The 23246-nt window shown below is 45.6% G+C and overlaps 1 protein-coding gene across 1 annotated transcript in view; it reads right to left on the bottom strand.

The window, feature by feature from the left end:
• The window catches only part of HFM1 (helicase for meiosis 1), a 2890879-nt gene that overhangs the window by 1171107 nt on the left and 1696526 nt on the right, over window positions 1-23246 (bottom strand). The window contains exon 23 of the mRNA XM_086925623.1: window positions 17660-17757. Within this exon, the coding sequence (XP_086781749.1) occupies window positions 17660-17757 (98 nt within the window). The remainder of the gene's footprint in view (window positions 1-17659; window positions 17758-23246) is intronic.

The following is a 23246-nucleotide window of genomic DNA, read 5'->3' as shown; positions in this document are numbered from 1 at the left end:
TCACTCCTTGATATTCTAATTGTTCAAGGATTTCCGCAATGGGAGCTTTCACTTCATGCCGCATGGGATATTGGGGTTGTGGTGTGTCCTTCCCTTCTGCCTCCAGTCATCCATACAGCGCCGGGACGCCCCTTGGCTGGGGCAGCTGAGCGCTATACAAATCCCCATAACATAACATAACATAACATAACATAACATAACATAACATAACATAACATAACATAGACCGCAATGGAATCTCATGTCTGGGCGAAAGCTTGTCCCAACCACATTGAGTACGGTACAACGCCGGTGCAAGCACCGTAGCCCATTCTTCTGCAAAATGCAGGGCCTGCTCCTTCGGTACCGGATGTGCGAAACTAGGGAGGATTACCTCCTACCCTCTTGGAGCGGCCAGAACAAAAGGTGGGGGCCAATCTACCTCCACCAACAAAATGTCATATGTAGAAATCAGATTTTCCCAAAAAATCCCTTTTATTTTATGCTGTATGTCACCTTCAATTAAAAGGACTATCTCATAGAGTCTGTCAGGGGGAGACATATTGCACTAAAGCCCGATGTACTCCGACGATGGAGGCATAGAGTATACGTAACCCAGCTATAGTGACTGTTAGATAATGCGGATGCAGGGTAAACCCGGCCAAAACTGGCCAAGTAGCCCTGGAAAGGACAAGGGACCCAACCGGACCGCCGTTACCGAGTGGGAAAGGGCGCCATTAAATCAAACTCGATGCTGCCAAGCCGTAATTGGAATCTCCAGTGTCCTGTATGGAGTGTAGTCCATAGGCACGGCAGTGGGTGAGTAAACGTGAAACGTACCACTAGCAGCATGTACTGCAGGAAAGGTCCCCCATGAGTAGAAAAGCTCAAATGGGTATGCATCCTCAGCACTCACCACAAAAACAACTGGATGCCTTCCAAGGTGACGCCAAACGCCTGCAAATGATTGCGGACAGCCACCCTACTATGCAGTGGGATCTCAAGTCAACCATGAGGACACAGTAGAGAAAAGACAATGCAAATGAATTGTAGCACAAATTCGAAGTACAAACCTTTTTAAAATATCAAGCTTGAATAAACCTATACATAATCCATATAGGTAGGGTAATCCGTCACAACTGTCAACCGGGAACAGGAGTGAGGGTGTCATGGACAGTTTTAAGCACTGCGCGAGAGTCTCAAATATAAGACCACATTGTTAGGTGCACCATGTTGCGGGTATTCTGCTCATACACAGAACTGTGCACAGAGACCCAGGACCTCAGTGAATTGTGGTGTAACAAAAAACTCACCTCAGTACCTAGAACCCCTAACTGACTAGCATCAGTGTCTCATTAGCTCTTCATCCTATAGCAAAGTTACCAATGAATAAATAACCCAGAACATGCGACTTAGGATACTCTCAGGAATGGTGGGATTCAAGAACGCTCTTTCGTTTTTATTCTCATATCAGTCCACAAAGTGAGTAAATAGAGACACAGAAAAGTTTAAAATGTTTATTTTAACGACGTGCTCTAAGGTGCAATATTTTTGCTAACATAAGCAGGATTAAAAGTAATACGATCAGCATTGTTACAATTCCATAAAACACAAAAGGAGAAATCATATTATAATGATAGTGGAAACCGGTCCTATGGTGCCATGTGTACCACCCTCCTTGCTATGAACTAGGTTTTATAATAATAGAAGGTCTCTTAGGCTTGAAAAGGGAACCCCATACCTCTAAGATCAGCAGAAGTGAATCACATCCGGATCAGCAAAAGTTCTCTCTCTGTCCGGAAAAGGATTTCTCCAAGTGCTCAAATCATGCATGCAGTGCAACATTAAAAGCACTAGAATTTCAGTGAGCTGCAGCTGTATGCATGTCGTGTCTAGAGCGTGGCCCGATCAACCTGAATAACAGCATACTTTGTTATGGTGACCTTGAAGGCTTCTGCGCACAGTGTACAAACAGAGGTTGTGATGTAAGTCTAGGGATGTTAAAAACAAGCCGTTCTCATGCGCGGAAAAATCAAGCAGCCTAACTTACAACAACAGTTACATATAGGGGTCGATTCCGATCCTGGTAAAAAACCGTCCGTACAATTCGTATCCGGAGCCCTCTCTGTACGATTCATACCCATCGGTCCGAGTCGCATAGTACGGTCTGTATTTCGTGAATCTGTCCGAATCGTCACGATCCGTATGTATTGCAAGGCTGAAACCATGAACCGTACGACTCGTACACATGCCGTACGACCTGACGAGTACAATCCGGAATTGGGTATGAGGACGCGATTCATACGGCCCACGTTGGGTATGGGCGATTCGAACGGAAAAGCACACAATCACATACACACCATACGGTGCGTACCGCCCATGATCGCGGGGGTACGGTGCATACCCCTGCGATCACAGGGGTACGCACCATACCCATGCGATCGCAGGGTGTACGCACCGTACACCCTGCAAACATGGGGTACGGTCCGTACAACCCATGATCGCGGGGTACGGTGCGTACACCCCATGTTCGCAGGGGTACAGAGCGTACCCCTGCGATCATGGGGGGTACGCACCGTACCCAGGGGGGGCGTTCCGTACCTGTTTCGAGGTGAACTCTGCTTTTACGGCTGTTTTCGGCTCTCGTACGAAAATGGTTGTACGGTGCATACCTGACACAAATCGTACTTGCTGGGTCGGAAAAACCAGCCGCGAACCATACGGATGACGCGTACAGCGGGTTTCGAGGGAGAATAGTACGGGGATTTAATTCGTACGGGTCTGTATGATTCGTACGGAGTACAGCTCCTGGTACGAATCGTACTTCGTCGTACGTATGGGGGACGTTGCAGGATTCGATTCGTACGGGAAAAACGCTCCGAACGGCTATTCGGAGCGTTTTTTCCCGATTCGGAATCAACCCCATATTGTATGCAAAAGCTGCAAAGTGGGAAAATGGCACTTAACTTCCAATAAGCTCATGCTCACATAACAATGTGCGCCAGCAAGGCCCTGGCCATACTACAGTTCTATCAATTGAAATCTTATTTTTCTTTGCATTGTGCCTTAGACATAAGCTCTCTTGCTTTCTCCCAAGGGTTGTGCATTGTCAGAATGTTTAAACTTACTCTTGACTCTCCAACTACTGCACAGGAACAGAGATGCTAGAGCACAAGCCCGAGCCCAAGTCCCTCTCGGTAATGCTGATAGGTCTTACTCAGAACCTTCCATCATTGCCTCAAAGGACGGGGGAATTGGATAAAATAACAAACAGAGAAGAGACTGGTCATGCACTGGCCTCCTCAGTCAGCTACCCTCTGTGCTGACCTAAAAGCAATAACACACATATATATATATATATATATACACACACACATATACATATATATATATATATATATATATATATATATATATATATATATATATATATATATATATATATTCTTCCTCTAGTGATTCCTAACTAACTTAATGTATTGCTCATTGTAAGTGCACTTACTTGACTATTAGTGGAGATTGCTCTCTATTTGGGTTTCTGGAATTTTCTTGTATTCTGTAAATGTCTTTTCTTGTTTTCTAACCTTGCCTTTTCTTTTCTCCCCAGATTGGCAGAGTTAAACAACACTTCTTAACTCCTTGGTGAGTTTCTTAACACATTTACATTTCTATTGCTGAACTGCGTGCTGTCCATATTTACTCATTGTATCTTTCTCACTTCTCATTTCAGGTTTGATAATGTAACTGTATTCCTTTCTTTCAAATAAACGGTAAGTACAAGAGATTGAGTCTACAACCTTAAAGTCTATTATTTCTTTCCACTTAGCTCTCATCTTGAAAGGTCTGTGTTCCAGCGCATTACTTCTGCTCTCAGGAACTGCCACTTGGCCTTTTCCTCATTCGAGATCTTCAAATTGCTAATCTTCCACTTCTTTCTCTGTTCGGCGTTTACTGACACCTCCTCCTCAGTCATACACTCGCTAACGGCAATCTTCAAATGCCGCTCGTCTGGAAAGCTCGGCAACCCGCGCTTGAATCACGCGCCGGGTTCCGAAGCGAAACAAACTGCTTCAAATCGATGCTGGAGGCAAGACAGGAACTCTTTTTCTACCTTCACCTTTCCTGACAGGAATTCACGGATAGCCTCTTAACGAACTTCTCTAGTCAACAGTCTTTAGTGAAGTGCGCATTTCTTCCGGCGCTCGCGCTTCACATTGGGTTCGCGGGAGCTGGGGGCCTGAGAGACTAGCGCGCCTACTGAGCCTCTATCACGGCAACAGCGGCGGCTTGAGTCTCCAGGTCTGCACCTTCTTTGACCAGGCATTTCGTCCAGTGTGCTTCGTGGTAGGATAATAGAGGATGAACCCCAGGGTTTGGGTCCTGACAGTACCCCCTAACAAGGTAGGTCCTCCCTTTCTTGGCTTGGTGGGGAATAGTTGGTGAAAAGATCTAAGTAACCTAGGTGCATTTACATCCTCCTCTCGTTCCCAGGATCGCTCTTCTGGACCGTAACCCTTCCAGTCTATTAAATAGTACAACTTTCCTCTTGATCTTTTGGAATCCAAAATTTCTTTCACTTCATACTCAGTTGCTGTTTCTAGCTGAATTGGCTTCGGGGGTGATTGGCGTCTCAGGGTCGCAGGAGCCTTCTTTAACAATGAAACATGGAAGACTGGATGTATCTTGAGCTTGGGTGGCAATTTTAGCCGATAAGTTACCTGATTGATTTGCTCCTCGATAGGATAAGGCCCGATGAATCGAGGTTGAAACTTCCTGTTTCCCTTCAACCTCAAAATTCTGGTACTCAACCAAACCTGGTCCCCATTAGTCAAGGATGGCCTTTCGCATCTTTTCCGATCAGCGTATTTTTTATACTTTTCTTTGGCTACTCGTAGATTGTCTACAGCTCTTTGCTGAATTTGAAGCAGGTGCGACATAACTTCCTTGACTGCTGGGACTGCTGTTTCCATTTGTCGAATGGTTGCATTTGGGTGCCTGCCATAGTTCAGGAAAAAGGGGGAGTAACCTGTCGAACTGTTCTTTATTTATATTTTGGGCGAATTCCGCTGTCCACAAATAATCCGACCAATTACCTTCCTCTTTTAAAAGAAACAGTCGCAAATAGTGTTCCAGTTCTTGGTTCACCCTTTCTTTCTGCTCATCTGTTTCTGGGTGGTAACTAGTGGAGTATCTAACTTCCGTCCCTAACCCTACCATAAAGGCCCTCCAAAAATGGGACACAAATTGGGAACCTCTATCCGAGATGACAATTTTGGGGATCCCATGTAGCTTGACAATCTGGGAACTGAAATGGGCAGCTAACTGTTTGGCTGAAGGGACCCCTTTTAAAGCTGTAAAGTGGGCCATTTTTGAAAAGGCGTCCACCACCACCAGGATGGTGTCGTACCCTTGACTAATTGGTAGATCTGTGATAAGGTCTAATGTAACTGTGTGCCATGGATGGGGAGGTGTAGGTAGGGGTTACAATAACCCCTTTGGAGCCTGCCGTTCCGACTTCCCCTGCGCGCAAATCTCACAAGACTTAACATACTTCTCTATATCTGTTGTCATCTTTGGCCACCAATAATGTCATTTGATTATCTCCTCGGTCTTGGCTTCTCCTTTGTGACCAGCTAATTTGTCATCATGGCATTCATGCATAACTTGCTGCTGCAACTCCGTGGTAGGAAGATACAAGGCGTCTTGATGATAAGGCATTCGTTGAATGATTTTTCTGCTGGCATCCTCCTCCGCCCAACTCTGCATAGCCTCCGGACTCATGATGTCCGCAATCGATTCTTGTAGACGGATGGAGGTGATGGCTTCTATGATTTTATCACTGGGAATGATTGGCTGAATGTCGTTAACGGTCTTCTGTAGTTCTGTACCAATCCTGGACAAGGCATCCGCCTTTCCATTTTGGGCTCCTGGACGAAATGTGATCACGAAATCGTAGTCAGTGAAATACAAGGACCATCTTAGTTGTCGTGGTGTCAGAGTCCTGGCAGTTTTCAGAAATTTTAAATTGCGATGATCAGTGAACACCGTTACTTGGTGCAGGGCTCCCATGAAGTAGTGTCGCCACTCCTTAAAGGCATCCTTAATGGCCAACAACTCTTTCTCAGTGATCGTATAATTTATCTCCGCTTGAGTCAACTTTCTTGATCGATAAGCTACTGGGTGTAGTTGACCAGTGTTCTTATGTCGCTGCGATAACACTCCTCCTACAGCTAGATCCGATGCATCAGTCTCTACATAAAAAGGCTCAGACGGGTCAGCATGCAACAGGACTGGTGCTGTGGTGAAGTTCTCTTTTAAGGATTGAAAGGCATCCTCCGACTCTTTTGACCACTCAAACTTGGATCCTTTCCTCAACAGTTTCGTGAGGGGAAGAATCTTCCTGGAGAACTCGCTGATAAATCTCTGGTAGAAATTAGCAAATCCAATGAAACTTTGGACTTCTTTGACACTCCACGGAGAATCCCAGTTCTTCACCGCCTCCACCTTACGTTGATCCATCAGAATTCCGGAAGGTGACAACACGAAACCTAAGAACTCCACCTGGGATACATCAAATGCGCATTTTTATAGCTTCACAAACAATTTATTCTCCTGCAGCTTCCGTAACACTCCCTTCACTTGTTCATGATGCTTCTCCACGTCAGGGGAATAAATGAGGATATCATCAATGTACACTATCACACACTGATCGATAAATTTCTTCAGGACGTCATTGATGAAGTGCTGAAAGGCTGCAGGAGCATTGCACAGTCCATAGGGCATCACCTGATATTCAAAAAGTCCAAATCTAGTCCGTAATGCCGTCTTCCACTCATCTCCTTCACGCATTCGAACTAGATGATAGGCTCCCCTCAAATCGAGCTTAGTGCAGACTTGCGCTCCCTTCACTTGGTCCAGAGGCACCAAAATCAATGGCAATCGATACCGGTTCTTCTTGGTTATCTTGTTAATGACTCTGTAGTCAATGCACGTCCGCAATCTCCCTCTTTTTTCGGCACGAAAAATAAGGCAGATGAAACAGGAGACTGGGACGTTTGGATGAAACCATTGGCAAGGTATTTATCCAGGTACTCTTTTAGATGTTGGTGCTCTTTCTTGGTCAATGCATAGACACGACTGCATGGCAAGTTTGATCCCGGCTCCAGTTCAATCTTACAGTCGTAAACTCGATGTGGAGGTAACAGTTCTGCTTCCACTTCATTAAAGACATCCGCAAACTCTTTATATTCTTCAGGAATCTCCTGAACGTGAATCACGCACATGGAATGCCCAACGGAGCATAAGGACAAGGCTGCGTTGTTCCTTACTCGTTCGGCCTTTGAATCTAAACAATTTTCTCGACAATAACTCGAATCCATTACTACAGTTCTGGAGCTCTAGTTGATTGTAGGATTATGCTCCATAAGCCACGGGAGACCAAGAATTAGCTGAAACTGGGGAGCATCTATTAAATTAAACTGGATCTTTTCCTGATGACCGTCATTGGCCGTCAAATGGATTACTTCCGTGTGACTCACGATTAGCCCCGAAGAAAGATTCGTCCCATACACTGCACGAACAGGCTCGCTCTTCAATTTCCGGATTGCCTGGATTCCCACCTTAGCGGCAAATCTCAAATCACAGAAATTTCCTGTAGCTCCCGGATCTATCATGACGGATACTTCCGTTAGGGTGGTTTGTCCGAACTTCACTTCCATGGTCATGACAAAATGCGGGGCCGCTGACTGTAGCGTATTTGCCACTTGATATTCATGCGGAGTTATTCCTTGAATTGCACCCACCTGCTCAACTCCTCCCACAGGTGGTGCTGTTAGTTTTCCTTCGGCTTGAAAGTGCTCTTAGGTTTCTTTGGGCAATCTCGAACAAAATGGTTTCCAGATCCACAATACATGCATTGATTATTGGCCCTTCTTTTCTCTTTCTCTTCCTTGGTCAATGGGCCTCTTATTGCTCCGATTTGCATTGGTTCGGCTCCTGAGTGAGTCTCTGAGGTTCAAGCGCTATCTGACCGAGCCCGGTCAAATCTCGGAGGTATCACCTTGAAGTCTTTTTTCTTTTCTCCTCGCCTCCCTCCCTGGCGGAAATCTATCTCCAACACCAAATCTATGAGTGCTGATACCTCGGTGGGCCGATTAGGAATCTGGGCCAAGGTGTCTTTTAATTAATCTCTCAATCCTCGATAGAATATCGCCGCCCTCTCACTTTCTGGCCAATCGGTCTCTACCACTAGCTTATTGAACTGCGCCAGATATGCAATTAAGTCTCGATTTCCTTGCCGTAAATCAAGCAATTTGTTATCCACCACTTGAGCAATTCTCCGTCGGTCAAATATCCGTAAGAATTCCCGCTTGAAATCTTCAGAATTCCTTAACAAGGGGTCATCCCGTGTGACTAATGGCATGGACCACGAAGCTGCATCCCCACTTAGATAAGAGAGTATGAAAGCCACTCTAGACTGCGTGTCTGGGAAGATTGAAGGGCGGCACATGAAGGGTAATGAGCATTGGGAGAGGAATATCTGCGCCTTCTGTGGGTACCCGCTAAATCTCGCTGGAGCTGCCAAAGGTATAACTGGGGAGAGGGAGTGTATAACTTGTGTGGTTGTCCTATTGGGGGTCTCTAATACTGGAATCATGGCTTCCCTCTCAAAACTACTAGGTTGACGTAATCTTAGCGCCAATTCGGCTGTTTCCTTTCTGGCACTGACTACCTCTTGTCTCAGGTTTCGATTTTCCTCCCGGACCGCTCCCAATTCTTTTTGAATTGCGTCTAGGATTGAACCTAAGGACTGGACATCAATTCCTTCCGCCATCTCTGTTCGGGTTCGAAGGCAACTTGGGCACTTCACTCTGTCAGAACGTTTAAACTTACTCTTGACTCTCCAACTACTGCACAGGAACAGAGATGCTAGAGCCCAAGTCCCTCTCAGCAATGCTGATAGGTCTTACTCAGAACCTTCCATCATTACCTCAAGGGACGGGGGAATTGGATAAAATAACAAACAGAGAAGAGACTGGTCCTGCGCTGGCCTCCTCAGTCAGCTACCCTCTGTGCTGTCTTGAAGATGGAGACCTAAAAGCAATAACACATCATTATAATCCTAACCTCCTACCTTTTCTATTGGATTCTACTCTGTTGTTCTCTCTCACCCACCATTATGCAGCTCCTCTTCTTATGTGTGTAGTGATCTTGTTCTCCTCTATTAGTTGTCACTAGCGAGGGAGAAAGGGACAATTTATTTATACATATATATATATATATATATACATATATATATATATATATATATATATATATATATATATGACGCTATATATATATATATATATATATATATATATATATATATATATATATATATATATATATATATATATATATATAAATATGCCTAATTACCAGGATAACATCAACTACTTCAATAGGTAGACTGAAGGTCATCAATTGTCACTCGTTGCACGATTAGATACCAACTGGCGCGCAGGCGGGCAGACGAGCGGGCCCTGGAGGCGGCTATGGAGTGGGAACTCTTAGTGCAGGCACTGCGAGATAGCGCATTAGAGGAAGAGGAGAATGAACGAGAAGGGGAAGACGCTGTCACTAATGATCACGGGACGACAGCACCAGCACCAGTCACACACACACAATAGATAACCACAGTCATCTGATTGCAATCACACAGTCCTGATATCTAATCGAGAACGATTGGTGACACTAGGGGGGGAGGGCAAGTTTTAGAGGGGGGGTGAGGGACCCCTTACCGACAGTGTCACTGGGATGTTTAGTTGTAGACACTACAGGGGGGGTGGGACTCAGGGGGAAAAATTAAAAAGCAGACAGTGGAACCCCCCTAAGAGCCGTACAATGACCTCCGACAGTTAGTATTGCACCGTTTCGTGATCTTGCCGCCCGACCTCCGGAATGTGGGCTGAACAGCTGTGTATACAGGATGGTGACTTACAACTGAAGGGGGATTTCCACACTGATGATAATTATGTGATTGATATATTCTGTGATTTGATCTGCAATAAAAATTGTTTACAAAAAAAAAATCAATTGTCACTCGTTCATTCGCAACTCAAAGAAGTGTAGGTTGTGCAGGCTTGGATGCAGGACCCGACCCTGCTGCTGCGACTGGAGGCTTTCCCAAAGAGGCAGCTGAACTGGATGACATAGGCTTGTGCCCGTAGCCAGAATTTCCAGATACCACAAGCCCCTTGCGCAGTCCGGAGTCACTTGTATGAATTAGGCTTGGTCTCTCTATCTTTTTCAATACTCTGCACATGAGAGTTAGGAGTGAAAAACCATACAGTAGTACCAAACCCCAATTCTGGCAAAAGGTGTATCTGAGGGAAAACTGACTTGCCAATGAGCAAAAACTTGGACACTGAAAGTTCTCTCTAGTGGCGACTAGGAAAGGTTCTCCTCGTTGTTGGTTGATGCCCTTAGCCACCTCCGAGGGTAACTGCTATTTATGATCTTTTAGGCCATGCCAGCTGTGTTCATCCACCCTGGCATTTAAAGATCCAGCCAGATGCTGTACCATCAGGGTGATGCTCTGAGTGGTCCACTACTTCCATAAACGTAAAGTCTCCTGGCACAGGGCAGACGACCCCAAGCCACCTTGTTTGTTGAAGTACCACATCGCGGTTATGTTGTCGGTAAGAACTTATTACTGTTCCCCCCTCGCAGCTCCAACAAGTTGATGGAGCCGGGACTCCACCGAAGACCAAAGTCATCTGATCTTCACCTCTCCCAGATGACCTTCACAACCTGTCACAGCTGTTAACTCATGACGTATTGAGTAGTCTGATGCTGTTCCAACTATCTAGCAGCCACCACTGCAGACCTTTTACAATTTCCTCCGACACCTGGATGGAATCTGACAGATCCCATTTCAGAGCTAGCATGTGTCACCATAAGCAGGATGAAGGAGGCAAAAGTTGAAACATCGGGATAATAGTCTTAATTTCCTGGACTTGTTGAGGAGGGGGGAAAGCTCAAAAGAACACCATATTCAGGGTGGCTCTGAGAAAAGGGGGACACTGCAAGGAGTCAGGTGTAATTCGGCACGTTGATGAAAATGTCCAACAATGTCAACAGTTTGGCGTCATCTGGAGGTACTTTACGATCATTTGAAGTAAGCCCACCCACAGTAGCCAGTTGGTGAGGTGTGTGAAGACGGGTATTGCCAACCTCTGCAAATGTGCTGCGACTGCCATCAAAACTTTTGTTAACACCGGTGGAGCACTGTTAAGGACAATTAGGAGTACAGAAAACTAAACGTGCTTATGGCCTACCTGAAACCATAGAAAGCGTCTGTTGAATTGCAGGATTGGGGATGTGAAAATAGGCATCTTGCAATTCCAATACTACTATACAGTATCCTGGGTCCAGGGCAGATCAAACTTGGGCCAGGACGAGCATCTTGAACTTGTCCTTCAAGAGGAAGTTCAAAGGGTCAGAGACTGAGAATGTACAAAGGCCTTCGTCCTTCTTCGGCACCTGGAAATAACAGAAGTAACAGCCAATCCTGATCTCTGATGCTGGCAACCAATCTATGTTGCCACTGGCCAAGAGAGCTTGATCTTCTCCTCTGGGCATGGACAGGTGCTCAATACAAATCAACAAAAGAGTGACAGCAAATATTCAAATACAAACAAAGGCAGTAGAATAGTTTAATTACTACCACTAAAGTAAGAAGACAGAAAAGAAACGAAGAAAAACAAGGAACCGGTAGGTTTTGCAGGTGCAAATTGGTAATAGAAGAACCCTCAGGCACCAACTGAAGGTCGGATGCCAGTTGTCTTCATTGGGTTCTTATGGAAAACATGATTTATTAACCACGAGTACAGAAAAAGTGAATTTAAAGGAGTGTGGACTACTCCCCAAATCAGAAGATTATTTTAATGAAGGGGTAGTTCTAACTCCGTTAAAAACATTAGTGAGAGCAGACATACATTTGGTTGTGTTAATTTAAACCAAGAAGTCCTATACATAGAAAAACAACGACAATGGACAGGTGCTCCTCAGGAAGATGTTGTGGTGTGAGTGGCATATCAGAGGGTGAGACAGAAAGACAATGGACTTACTGTGTTGCACAATTTAGAGAATACATTAATTGGATGTGATGCTCCTCCACCTGCGGAGATTAAAAGTGATGCAGCCTCCCACTGGGCCATCAAGTGTTGCTGAGTGTGACTTAAAGCAGTTTTGGGACATCTGCATTAGAGGGCCCTAGGAATTGAGTAGCTCGTTGCCCCTGGAAGCCCGGACGCTGGTTGCTTGCTCCTCTGCCTCTACCTCAAAAGGATGGAGAGGTCTGATGTTGCTGAGGTATATTCTGGTGTTTTCTCAGTTGGTATTCCATACTGAAGCTTCAAAAGTGTTTGAGGAGCAGCTGGACAAGCTAAGTTGGGCGAGACCATGATGTGGCCTTGCTCTTCTTAAATGATTTGAGGGCCGAGTCCACTTTGCTCTAAAATGTCCACAGCCATCCAGAGATATGTCCATTAAATATTTCTGGACTTCATTAAAGAAACCTGAGAAGCGAATCCAATCATATTGCCGAAGCACCACCCTGATCAGACAGTTGATAGTGTCCATGCTTGCCCACATATAGTATTTTACTGTGACCTGGATATCATCGAAAACATTATAGGTTTGGTTAAATGTCATCTGGTACAGCTAGCAAGATATCTGCCATGACATCTTACAATGCATGCAAATATCTCCACAGGAGACAGCATTTGTGACGGACCTGAGGGCAAGGCTGGCAGATGAAAATATGTGCTTACCAAAGGTTTCCATTTGTGACGATTCTCTGTATGGCAGAGTGATCAGAAACACAATGGAGTTAAGTCTACTTGACACCAAACTTTCCAGGGTGGAGTGTTGTGTGAGGAAATTTGGAACCACTACTGCAGACATATGCCACTTTGCTGTCTGCCTATTGACTGGGAGGACAAGTTCCAAGTTTCACCTAGATGGCCATTAGTACGTTTGAAAAAGCATTATTATAGGAGAGGAAAGCTTCTTGATTTGTCTGCCTGGTTGCAGGACCTCTGTTAGTACATTGGTCTGGACCTCTGCCATTGGCAGAGTCAGGTCCAAGACATCTGCTGCCCTCCTGATTATAAAAGCTATGGAGGCAGATTCCTCAGTTGCTGTGGCAGAAATAGGAAAGGAAATGACAGTGTCCGGAGATGTGTCTAGACAACTGGCATTTTATAAGTCTAGGAAAAGGTTCTCATCATCAAAAGGTTTGCTCTCATCATCTGAATTATCCTTATCATAAGAAGTGAATGTTTTTGGGTCTGATTGAGGATACTGGTATATTGTGGGTTGGGAATGAGCTTCGAAATCCGATAAAACTATTGGCTCTGTTTCTGTAATTGCAAATCAGGCAGAGTTGGATGTCACACCGGGTCTCAAGTTAGTTGAGCTGAGCTTGACAAAGAAATCGCCCTTGAGTGGAGATCGAGTGGCACAGTAAGAATTGGGGACGGATCCGCTGGTGGTAACCCACCTGGAGACTAACTTGGATCCTTAGGGCCCAAAGGCCCTCTAAAGTGGTTCAGAGGGGTGCCTAATATTGTGTCTGTGGCATGTTTCAGTTCAGGGAGCTGCTTCAGCAACGCAGATGGCCCAAAGAAGTCAGACAACATCTGGATATTTATCGGCATTGTTTGCAAGATTGGGAAACATCTATGCAGCCTGGTGATTGGAGTGGTGGGCGTCCTGGAATTGAGCATCTGTCCTCCAATCAGACTGGCCCTCTGGGAGGAACTGCTGTCAAAACAACATGGCAGTCTTCTTCAAGATTTGAACATGGTTGGCAAGGTCCCACTGATGTCGGGGCAACTGAGACTTCAGATCCCACTGCATAGCCTGCATATGCCACCTGGGGTGTTTGATCTGATCAGAAGGATGAAGGATTCCATCAGTTCCAGTACGCTCAGAGTCAATCTCACTGATATCCTGGACCAAGGCTGAAAGATCGGTATAATTGCCTACATGTTCTGGACACTCGTTTCTGGGGAAAAGGCATGAAACCTAACATTGTACAGAATGGCTCTGAGCATCTGAGAAGGAGCAAGGTATGACTTCGGCAAGGGAAGTTTCCCGGAGTCTGGAAGAGGTTGATGACTCCCTAGGGCAAGCTCACCTTCAACAGCCAGTCGTCAAGTTAGGGGAAGTATGGGACCCCTAACCTCTGAAAGTTGTGCTGTCCCTACCATCACTTTTCCGGACTCCTGTGAGGGGCCCTGGTGAGACCACAGCAGATCACAGCAAACTGAAAAGGCGTTATCCCCCCCACAAAGCTCAGGCAGCATCAATGGGCCTGTATGTCGGGTGTGTGGAAATAGGTGTCCTGCAGGTATAATGCCACCATCAAGTCTATGGGGTCGAGGGCAGCCAAAACCTAGGTTAGTGTGAGCATCTAGAATTTCTCCTTTGGAAGGAAGACATTGAGGGGGCAGAGATCTAAATAGGAGGAAGACCTCTGTCTTTTTTCTGAACCAAAATTGGGTGGGAAAAACAACCACATCCATAGCCATCCTCTCTATAGCCCTTTTGATCAAAAGGGCTTGCACTTCTTGCCATAAGAAGGACAGGTAGTCCTCCGTCAGTCACTTCGGGGATAGTGGAAGGTGCAGCACGGTATCAATGAAAGGCAAGGTATACCACTGCCGGACTATCTGCAGGATCAACCTCTCTAATGTGCTTGTCTGCCAACTACCAGAAAGAATTGTTGGATTATACATTCCTACACGCAAATGGGTCCGTACCTCTGCTCTACTAAGGCAAAACGAACGAATGATGGACATAATGCTGTACAGTGCAAACATTCACCCCCAGTCACAAAGATCTAGGTTTAATCCATTGTTTTTTTGCTCACTAAGCCACCCCAGTTTGGAAGCAGCCATATGCACATCAGTATTGACTCTGTTTCTCATGGGAACAGCCCAGCCCGAACTGCCAAGTCAGGTCCTCCCTGGATGGGAAACCAGCATCCTGGACTGTTCCCTTGGGGAACTGGGTAAAGATTGATTTGCATATGGCTGGGTCTAAACTGGAATTGCGTGGCTTTAAAAAAAACAATAGATCTGTGACTGGGGGTGAATATTTGATTAATTCAGCATTCCGTCCATCATATGTTTTTGCATTTGTCAGACTAAGTGGGAAAGGTATACCACCAGATTCAAGCTAGCCTGGCTAATGAGGGGTGTTACCCCGAAACCAGTCCCAGGATGCTTGTTTCTGGTCCAGGGAAGACCTGGCCTGACAGTTCGGGCTGGACGGTTCCCATGGGGAGCAGGGTCAAGACTGATTTGCATATGGCTGGGTCCAAACTGGAATGGCATGGTGTGTAAAAAACAATGGATTTAACCCAGATCTGTGACTGGGGGTGAATGTTTGAATAATTCAGCATTCCGTCCATCATCTGTTCTGTTTGTATCTGCTCTACTAAGGGCACACTAAAGTGGTTCAACACTTGGGGATGAGGGGGGTGGTCGACTGAGAAGCATGCTGACCCTGATCACTAAGGGGGTGGGCATAGCAGCTGCAGCCATGAAACTGCTGGGCACCTTCCTGGGGCTGAATTGGGTGATGGAATGGGGGACCTCTGCTGCAGCAACAAAAGGAACGGCAGGGCTGATGCAGCTAGAGGGGAGGGGCAGATAAGCCCAGGGAGCATGCTATGTTCCTGCTCTCCTTGGGGAAACATCCGTAACAACGAAGATTTTATAACGACTTACCTGAACAACGAACAACGACTTTCAAAAACCACGACTTTCCTTAAGCACGACGTCCCTAAACCACGAGTCTGTCCCCTACCCTCCGCTCCTATATAACGTCACTCCTCAGAATTAAGGGAACGTTAGGGGTGGTGTGGGAGGTCTCCCCCCACAAAAAAGGATAAATAAAAAAAAGAGCTAATGGTATGCGTTGTCAAAGCATACTAACATAGTACATTTAGATCCGTTTTTTTTTTACGAGTGGTTCATGCAAGAAGTATTGTAATTACAATAGTGCCATCTAATAGCCAAACACGAGATGTTTCATTTCGTGGTTTAGGAAGTCGTGCTAAAAAAGGTAGTGGTTAAGAATAGCTTGTGGTTAGGCTTTCGTGGTTAACAAAGTCGTGGTTTAGGAAGTAGTTGTTTACTCATACAACCCTCTCCTTGACCGCTCTAGGTTGAATTCAGCCTTGTCTCCAAACAAGAGTGTCCTGTCTAAGGGATGAATGGATATTGCCTAAAAAAACAGTTGACTGCAGCCAGGCCTGACAGAGAATGGCGATGCTGGTGCCAATGGCCCACCCAATAGAATCGGTGATGTCCAGTAAACTTGGCCACATCTGGACTGATCTTTATGGCATGGTTCAGGACAGGTCGGAGGTCTTTTGGGACGCCTGGGAGGATTTGAGCCTCCAAATCACAAAATGTGTGGGAATAGCATCCCAGGAGGCACTCACAGAATTGAGAGCCAAGCTGATGGAGGAAAATACCTTTTCCTAAATGTCTTCACTCATTTGATCTCCCTATCGGGGGAGTAGTCAGGAAAGTGTTCGGGTTTGTCGTCTTGTAGACACCTACACCACCAAGCTTTCAGGGTAGGGGTGCTATGACAAAAAACATGGTCTAAAAGCAGAATGAGTACCTCTTCCTCTGGTATCCATGAAGTCAGCATCAGCATCGAGGCTCCATGAACCGGTGTGGAGGGTGGTACCAGATGGAGAATTGGAACAGGAGCTGGAGGAAGCCCATTGGTGGATTTGGAGGGTCCAACTGACCCCAAGGGCAAACCTATCGGCAGCACTCCATAAGGAGGGCCTCTCTGCTCCTTGGGGTATAAAAGTGCACCAGAAGCAGTCAGTAGGGATTCAAAGAGTTGGGGCATTGCCTCGCTAAACTCTTTGATCTGCATCTGTGTCACAGAAGGCTCCAGAAATTTGGCCTGTGCAAGAACAAGTTGCGGAATAGGCTCAGATGATGCTTGAATTCAGGAGCGAGATTGAGCGGCATGGTAACACCCTCGTGCCCTCTCAGGATAATGTAAGTGTCAAAAATGGGCTTAGTCCCAGTTTGACTTTTTGTATTTTTTCTTTGACTTACCCGAAGACTTGGAGAACAGTGCTGACTGACCTCAGAAACGACTCCTGAAACTTCTGGACTGGGTTGTTATTTTACAAGTGATTTTTACTGTGCCTGTTTATTTCTCACTTTTAAATTCAGCCACTTCTGTAGAGGAGTATTCTGTTGGTTATCAAACAAATATTGTCATTTAAGGAGCTTCTCCATGCTATTAAGGGACGTTTTGTAGATATTGGTATAGTCAAAAAAACACTTGAAATCCATGAGCCACGAAGTACTATTAGTCTGCTTAGAATACTAGTGTTTTTAGGTTAAATAAAATGATGCAATAAACCAAACAGTTAAATTATCCATGTAAAAATACCATTGGGGAAAGACTTGTAGCTGAGGATTCTACACTGAGTTCCCAAAACAAAACATACACCATTCATCAACTAAATAAGCAATAATTACAAACATTTTCTCTACTCATTAACGTACATTGCATTTAGGCGAGGTAACAAGTGAGCAAAAAAAAAAGAAAGAATGTGGAAATAAAAACCATAAGACTCACGTACATTTGGTAACTCGTATTCCATTTCGAAAAATCTTTGCTGAATCTTGAGTTAATGTAAAGTCTTGAATGGAAATGCATCCTAGCTGAGCCTGAATAAGACTTAAGTAAGAAGACTTCAAGTTACAATATTATTTTCAGCATTTCTGTAAATAAAGCATTGTCATAGCCAACAGATAACCACCTGTTTGTCTGTGTTTGTCTAGTACGTCTGTGTTAGAATTTGGATTTCTGGTTGGCAGAGATTTGAACTATGTCTAAGTCAGCATAAGTCACAACCTCACCCTAAATTAACCTGTGCTCACCCTCTAATAACTTGGCAAAGGGCAGTCAGGCTTGACTTAATAGGCAATGTGTAAAGTAGTTGTGCAATACTTCAAACAGCAAAACATTGAAAATACCACACAAAAAGATTCCATATCAGGTTAGACAAAAAGATCGTAATTGTTTTTTTTAAAAACACATGTAGAACTTGAGCTATGCATTTTTAAAGAATAGACTGTAAAATAGCACTTAGAAGCAATACACAACTTTTTGGGATCCAGCCTTGCTGGACTGGAACAAAGTCAAACGTTCAGGCAGACCGCAATAGAGCATGGGCCGGCTACAGGGACACAACTTTATCCACTGTGTTGAATATGAGATGCGGGGTGCAAGCAAGACGATACAACAGCCCACACAGAGAAGGTGATGCATCATTTTTGCCCCTCATAATGCATCGGTTCCAAGGGCAATGCTCTATTTCTGAAGGCAATGTGCTGGTTCAGCTTCCGCAATGGCGACAATGCATCAGTTCTACTCCCGCAACAGAGGATGCATCAGTGCTGAAGGAGACACCTTAGGCCCACTTCCAATGATCCAGGTGTAGGAACAGGGTGGCTGGAAGTATGTTATGTCCCTAGGATTTCAGATCAGGAGACCAGCCAGCTAGCCCTTGGAGTCACTCTGGCTTCTGCAAGAGAGGTAGGTCAAGTCCTTCTCACTCAGGCAAAGGGGGCAGCGGGTCAGCATAGCAAGAAAACAGTTCTTCCACAGCAGCAGTCCAGAAGAGAGGCAGCCCTTCTTCTTGGAAGGGTATCATCCGGTTCAGGACTGTACTGATTTGGGAGGGTCTGAAGTTCAGATCTTCTACCAAGTGGTGCCTTTGAAGTGAGGGAGACTTCAAAGAAGGTCTCTGAAGTGCACATCGGTCCTGCTGTCCTGTCCTGGCTCCAGACTCACTACAGGGAGCTATGCAGCCCTTTGTGTGGGGACAGGACAGAGCCTATTTAGGTATATGTGCGAGGCTGTGTCTAGCTCCGCCCTACCATCCTGGCAGGTCAAAGCCCATCAAGTCACACCTAACCTCCTTTTGTGTGGGGCTGTCTAACGGGAATACACAAAGCCCAGCTATCTCCCACACCAGACTGATCAGAGACAGGCAGTATGCACACAGGCTAAGGGTAGGAAAATGCCAATCATCTAAAAGTGGCATTTTCAAAATTGTAATGATAAATTTGACTTTACCCTTAAAGAGCATTTATCAATACATTTACATAGTTATTAGAAATGGCAGCTCACCTCCCTCTCAATTAGGGATTACAGCTTATTAAAGTTAATAAGGAATCCCCAATGCTATCCTATGAGAGAATTAGGCCTCACAGTTGTGAAAACAAATTAGAGAGTTTTTCACTACCGGGAAATGTAAAACGTAAAAGTGCATGTCCTACCTTTTAAGTAAATAGCACCTTGTTTAAGGCTTGGCATGGGGTTTTAAATGCCAAGTTGATATGGCAGTATAAACTGCACACAATCTCTGCAGTGGCAGGCATGAGACATGTTTAAGGGGCTACTTGAGAGGGTGGCACAATTAGTGCTGCACGCCCACTAGTAGAATTTATTCTACAGGCCCTGGGCACATGTAGTGCACTTTACTAGGGACTTAAAGGTATATTAAATATGTCAATTGTGGAAAAGGCAATCAATCAAAATAAGCTTTTTTTGATTTTAGGAAAAAAAGCATAAAATCCTAACATCAAAAATAATTGTAAAAAACGTTACATACAATATAAAAAAACATAAAAACAAATTCAAGAAGAGCTGACACAGCTTATTTCATTAGAGTCCTAAGGCTAACAAAAAAGAATTCAGCAAAATAGGACACAAGCAAGCAAAGTGACTGAAGGAAGACCACCCTAAGGCTGACAGGTCTAACACACATCCCCATCTGAAAGTGTGACGAGCTACCTAACCTCCTGGATGTTTTTTCAACTAAAGTGGAAGAATTTCGAAAGACCATCACCTTGAACAATTTTGGACTCTCACGCCTCATTTGCATTAGCCACCTGTGGTGTGTCTGAATATGGAAATGAGTCCGAAACAGGTATGGGCTCAACTACTTTAGTGCCCAGGCGATAGCAAATGCTTCCCTTTCAATAGCATTCCACCTCTATTCCTGGGTAAGCAACCTCCTAGAGATTAAAGCTACAGGTTGGTCTACTCCCTCATCTTTTAGCTGTGAAAGCACTGTTCCTATATCATGTTCTGAGGCATCAGTTTGTACAAAGAATTCCCTTGAAAAGTTAGGGTCCTTGAGCATAAGGGCTGTGCGTATGACCTGCTTTAGGGAGTCAAATGCTTTCTGGCATGCCTCTGTCTAAATCAAATTTCCTGGCTGCCTATTAGAAGCCTGTTCAGTCAAGGAGGTAACAATGGTGCCATATCTCTTGACAAAACTCCTGTAATAACCTGTGAGGCCCAAGAAGGTTTGGGTTTTTGGGGACTCCTAGGCCATGATGGTCTCTATCTTGGCTTGGAGGACTGCATCTTACCCCTGCTCACCAGGTGACCTAAGTACATTACAGATCCCTTCTCTATCTGGCACTTATTGGCCTTGATAGTCAAGCCTGCTTCACTTTCCTGGAGGTGAAAGAGGTATTGCTTACAGCTGCTACTGAAGACAGCTATTTCATCCAAGTAAGCAGCGATGAAAGCCTTCATACCAGCCAAAACCTAATTCATCAGCCTCTGGAAGGTGGCAGGGGCATTCTTTAATAGAAAGGGCATCATTTTGAACTGGTAGTTGCCCTCTGGAGTGGAGAAGGCTGACCAAAGGTACTAGGGAACTGGGTAGCCCCTGACCTGTCAACCACCTCATCAGCCCAGTGAATGGGATGTGCATCAGTCTTGGTGACTGAATTTAGCCCCCTATAATCCACACAGAACCAGAGTTCTGGTGTGATGTCCGGTGGGGCAGCTTTTGGCACCAGCACCACAGGGTGGCACCAGTAACTACTGGAGCGTTCAATAACCCCCAACTCCAATATCTTGGATACCTCATCCTTGATGCTGCCCCTCACTTTGTTAGACAGCCTGTATATTGAATTCTTGACAGGAAGTCTGTCTCCTGTGTTCACATCATGGGTACATAGAGCTGTAATCCCAGGAGTGTGGGAAAACAACAAAGAGAACAGTCCAGAAAACAGGTGACAGTCCCTCTGCTGTTCTGAAGTCAGGGGAGAGAAGAGGTTCACACCTTTTACTGACCCATCCTTTTTTTGGAGGCTAGGAGGGCAGGGTGAGGTTTGCTTTTGTCTTCCTTCCCTCCATCTGTCACCAGAAACGCTGTGACCTCAGACCTCTCAAAGCGAGGCTTGAAAGGGTTGATATGGAGAAACCTCAGGGGGAGTCTGTTCATCTTGAGGTCCACCAGAATGGTGACCTCCCCTTTCCCTTCAACAATCTCATAAGGCCCAGTCAAATGGTCATGGAGGGCCCTGAGCTTCACGGGCTCCATTATCCACACTTTTTGTCCAGGCTGAATCTTCACAGGGGTAGCTATCTGATCATACCACAGCTTTATTGCCTTCTGCCTGGCCTCTAGGTTTTCAGACACTGGCTTCCAAAACATGGGCATTTGACTCTGGAATGTCAACATGTAGCTAAACATATCCTGGGGAGTTTCCCTGTGATCGTGCTCTCACCCCTACCTAACCAGACTGAGAGGTCCCCTAACAGGATTACCATAAAGAAGCTCAAAGGGGCTAAATCCAACCCCCTTTTGTGGTGTACCTCTCTGTAAGCAAAGAGCAGGCATGGTAAAAGGCCATCCCACTTATGCACTTATGCCTCATGGACTCAGGCAGGCCCTCGATCATGCCTTTGAGGGTTTTGTTGAATCTCTCAACAAGCCCATTCGTTTGTGGAAGGTAGAGGCTGAAGAAGTTATAAGTAACTCTACACTTTTTCTACACTGACTTCATATAAGCAGACATGAAGTTGGTGCCCTATCAGACACCACTTCCTTGGGTAAACCCTCTCGGGTAAAAATCTCCATTAAAGCCTTAGCCACGGCAGGTGCCGTTGCATTCTTCAGAGGTATGGCCTCTGGGTATCTTGTGGCATGATCCACCAATACCAGGATACACCTGTTGACAGAGGCCTTCTGGGATCTATAAACCCTACAATGTGGATGCCCACCTTTCAATGGGGGGGCAACAACAGGCAAGGGATTCAAGGGAGCTTTCAGCTTCTGCCCTGTCTTCTCACTGGCCTGGCAGGTCAAGCAAGTCCTGCAGAAAGTATTTGAGGAAATATTTATCTGGGGCCAGTAAAAGTGGAGGACAAGCCTGGCAAATGTCCTTGTCCTGCAAGGGGTATCTCATGAGCCAGCTCCAGTAGGAAGGCCCTGTAGCATTGCGAAGCTACTAGTGCCCTTGTTGCCCTTTGCACAACTGCCTTAGGCTCACTATATAGGAGTTTTCCCTCCCAGTCGATGCAGTGTTACCAGAAGCATATCCAGCTGCCTGGGCTTTGACCTGTTGACTCATGCCCTCCCGGGTTTGGCACTCCTTCTGTGCATTACAGAATTCCTCCCTAGTGTGTCCTCCTTCTACTTGTCATCCTGTAAGTTCATGCAGTCACAAAGGGAGTTAATGCTCTCCTCAGTGGGCTCTGAAGCAATCTCCTCTGGCACTTCCTCAACCTCAACTTGGAGATATTCACAGGCTGGTTTCCCACGCCCCTTACCGTTTCCTCTTTTGGCAGCTGTCTGGGCCATTTTTGCAGGCTCCAGACTTCATTGACTCCTTTCCTGGGCAGTCATGGGCCTGGTGGTTGCACAAGCCACACAGGCAACCCCAACATTTCCAGGTGTGACCTAAGCTTCACTTCCTTCTAGGCAGTGTGCTCAAGATCATTCCCTAACAAACAGTCCATTGGCATAGCAGGGCTCACTGCAACTTGCAGAAGACCTGAGACCCACCTACTCAAATATAGCAACGGTCACTGCGTAGTGACCCTCCCAGTTGTCAGCGAATACAACCTGGTGGTATTGGGTAAATCTGCTCTGCAGCTACCAGTTGCCTCCTTATCATAGTCATACTGCCTCCTGTGTCCCTCAGAGCCTCAACTCCTTGCCCATTAACGCTAACCCACTGCTTATACTTTGCAGTATTGGAAGGCTTGTGGGCTTTAAGCACCATCTCCACGTCAACCAGGGACACTAGGGTAATCTCACTGACTCACCCCCACTCAATGAATGGAACTAATTCATCCCCAAGAACTACACTAGCCAACCTTGGTGTCTTACCTCCATTGGGAGGCTGTGCCCT

Source organism: Lissotriton vulgaris, chromosome 1_1 (genome assembly GCF_964263255.1).
Source record: "Lissotriton vulgaris chromosome 1_1, aLisVul1.2, whole genome shotgun sequence".
NCBI classification, from domain to species: Eukaryota; Metazoa; Chordata; class Amphibia; order Caudata; family Salamandridae; genus Lissotriton; species Lissotriton vulgaris.
The sequence above is the reverse complement of the archived record's forward strand: the minus strand, read 5'-3'. Positions and strand labels throughout refer to the sequence as shown.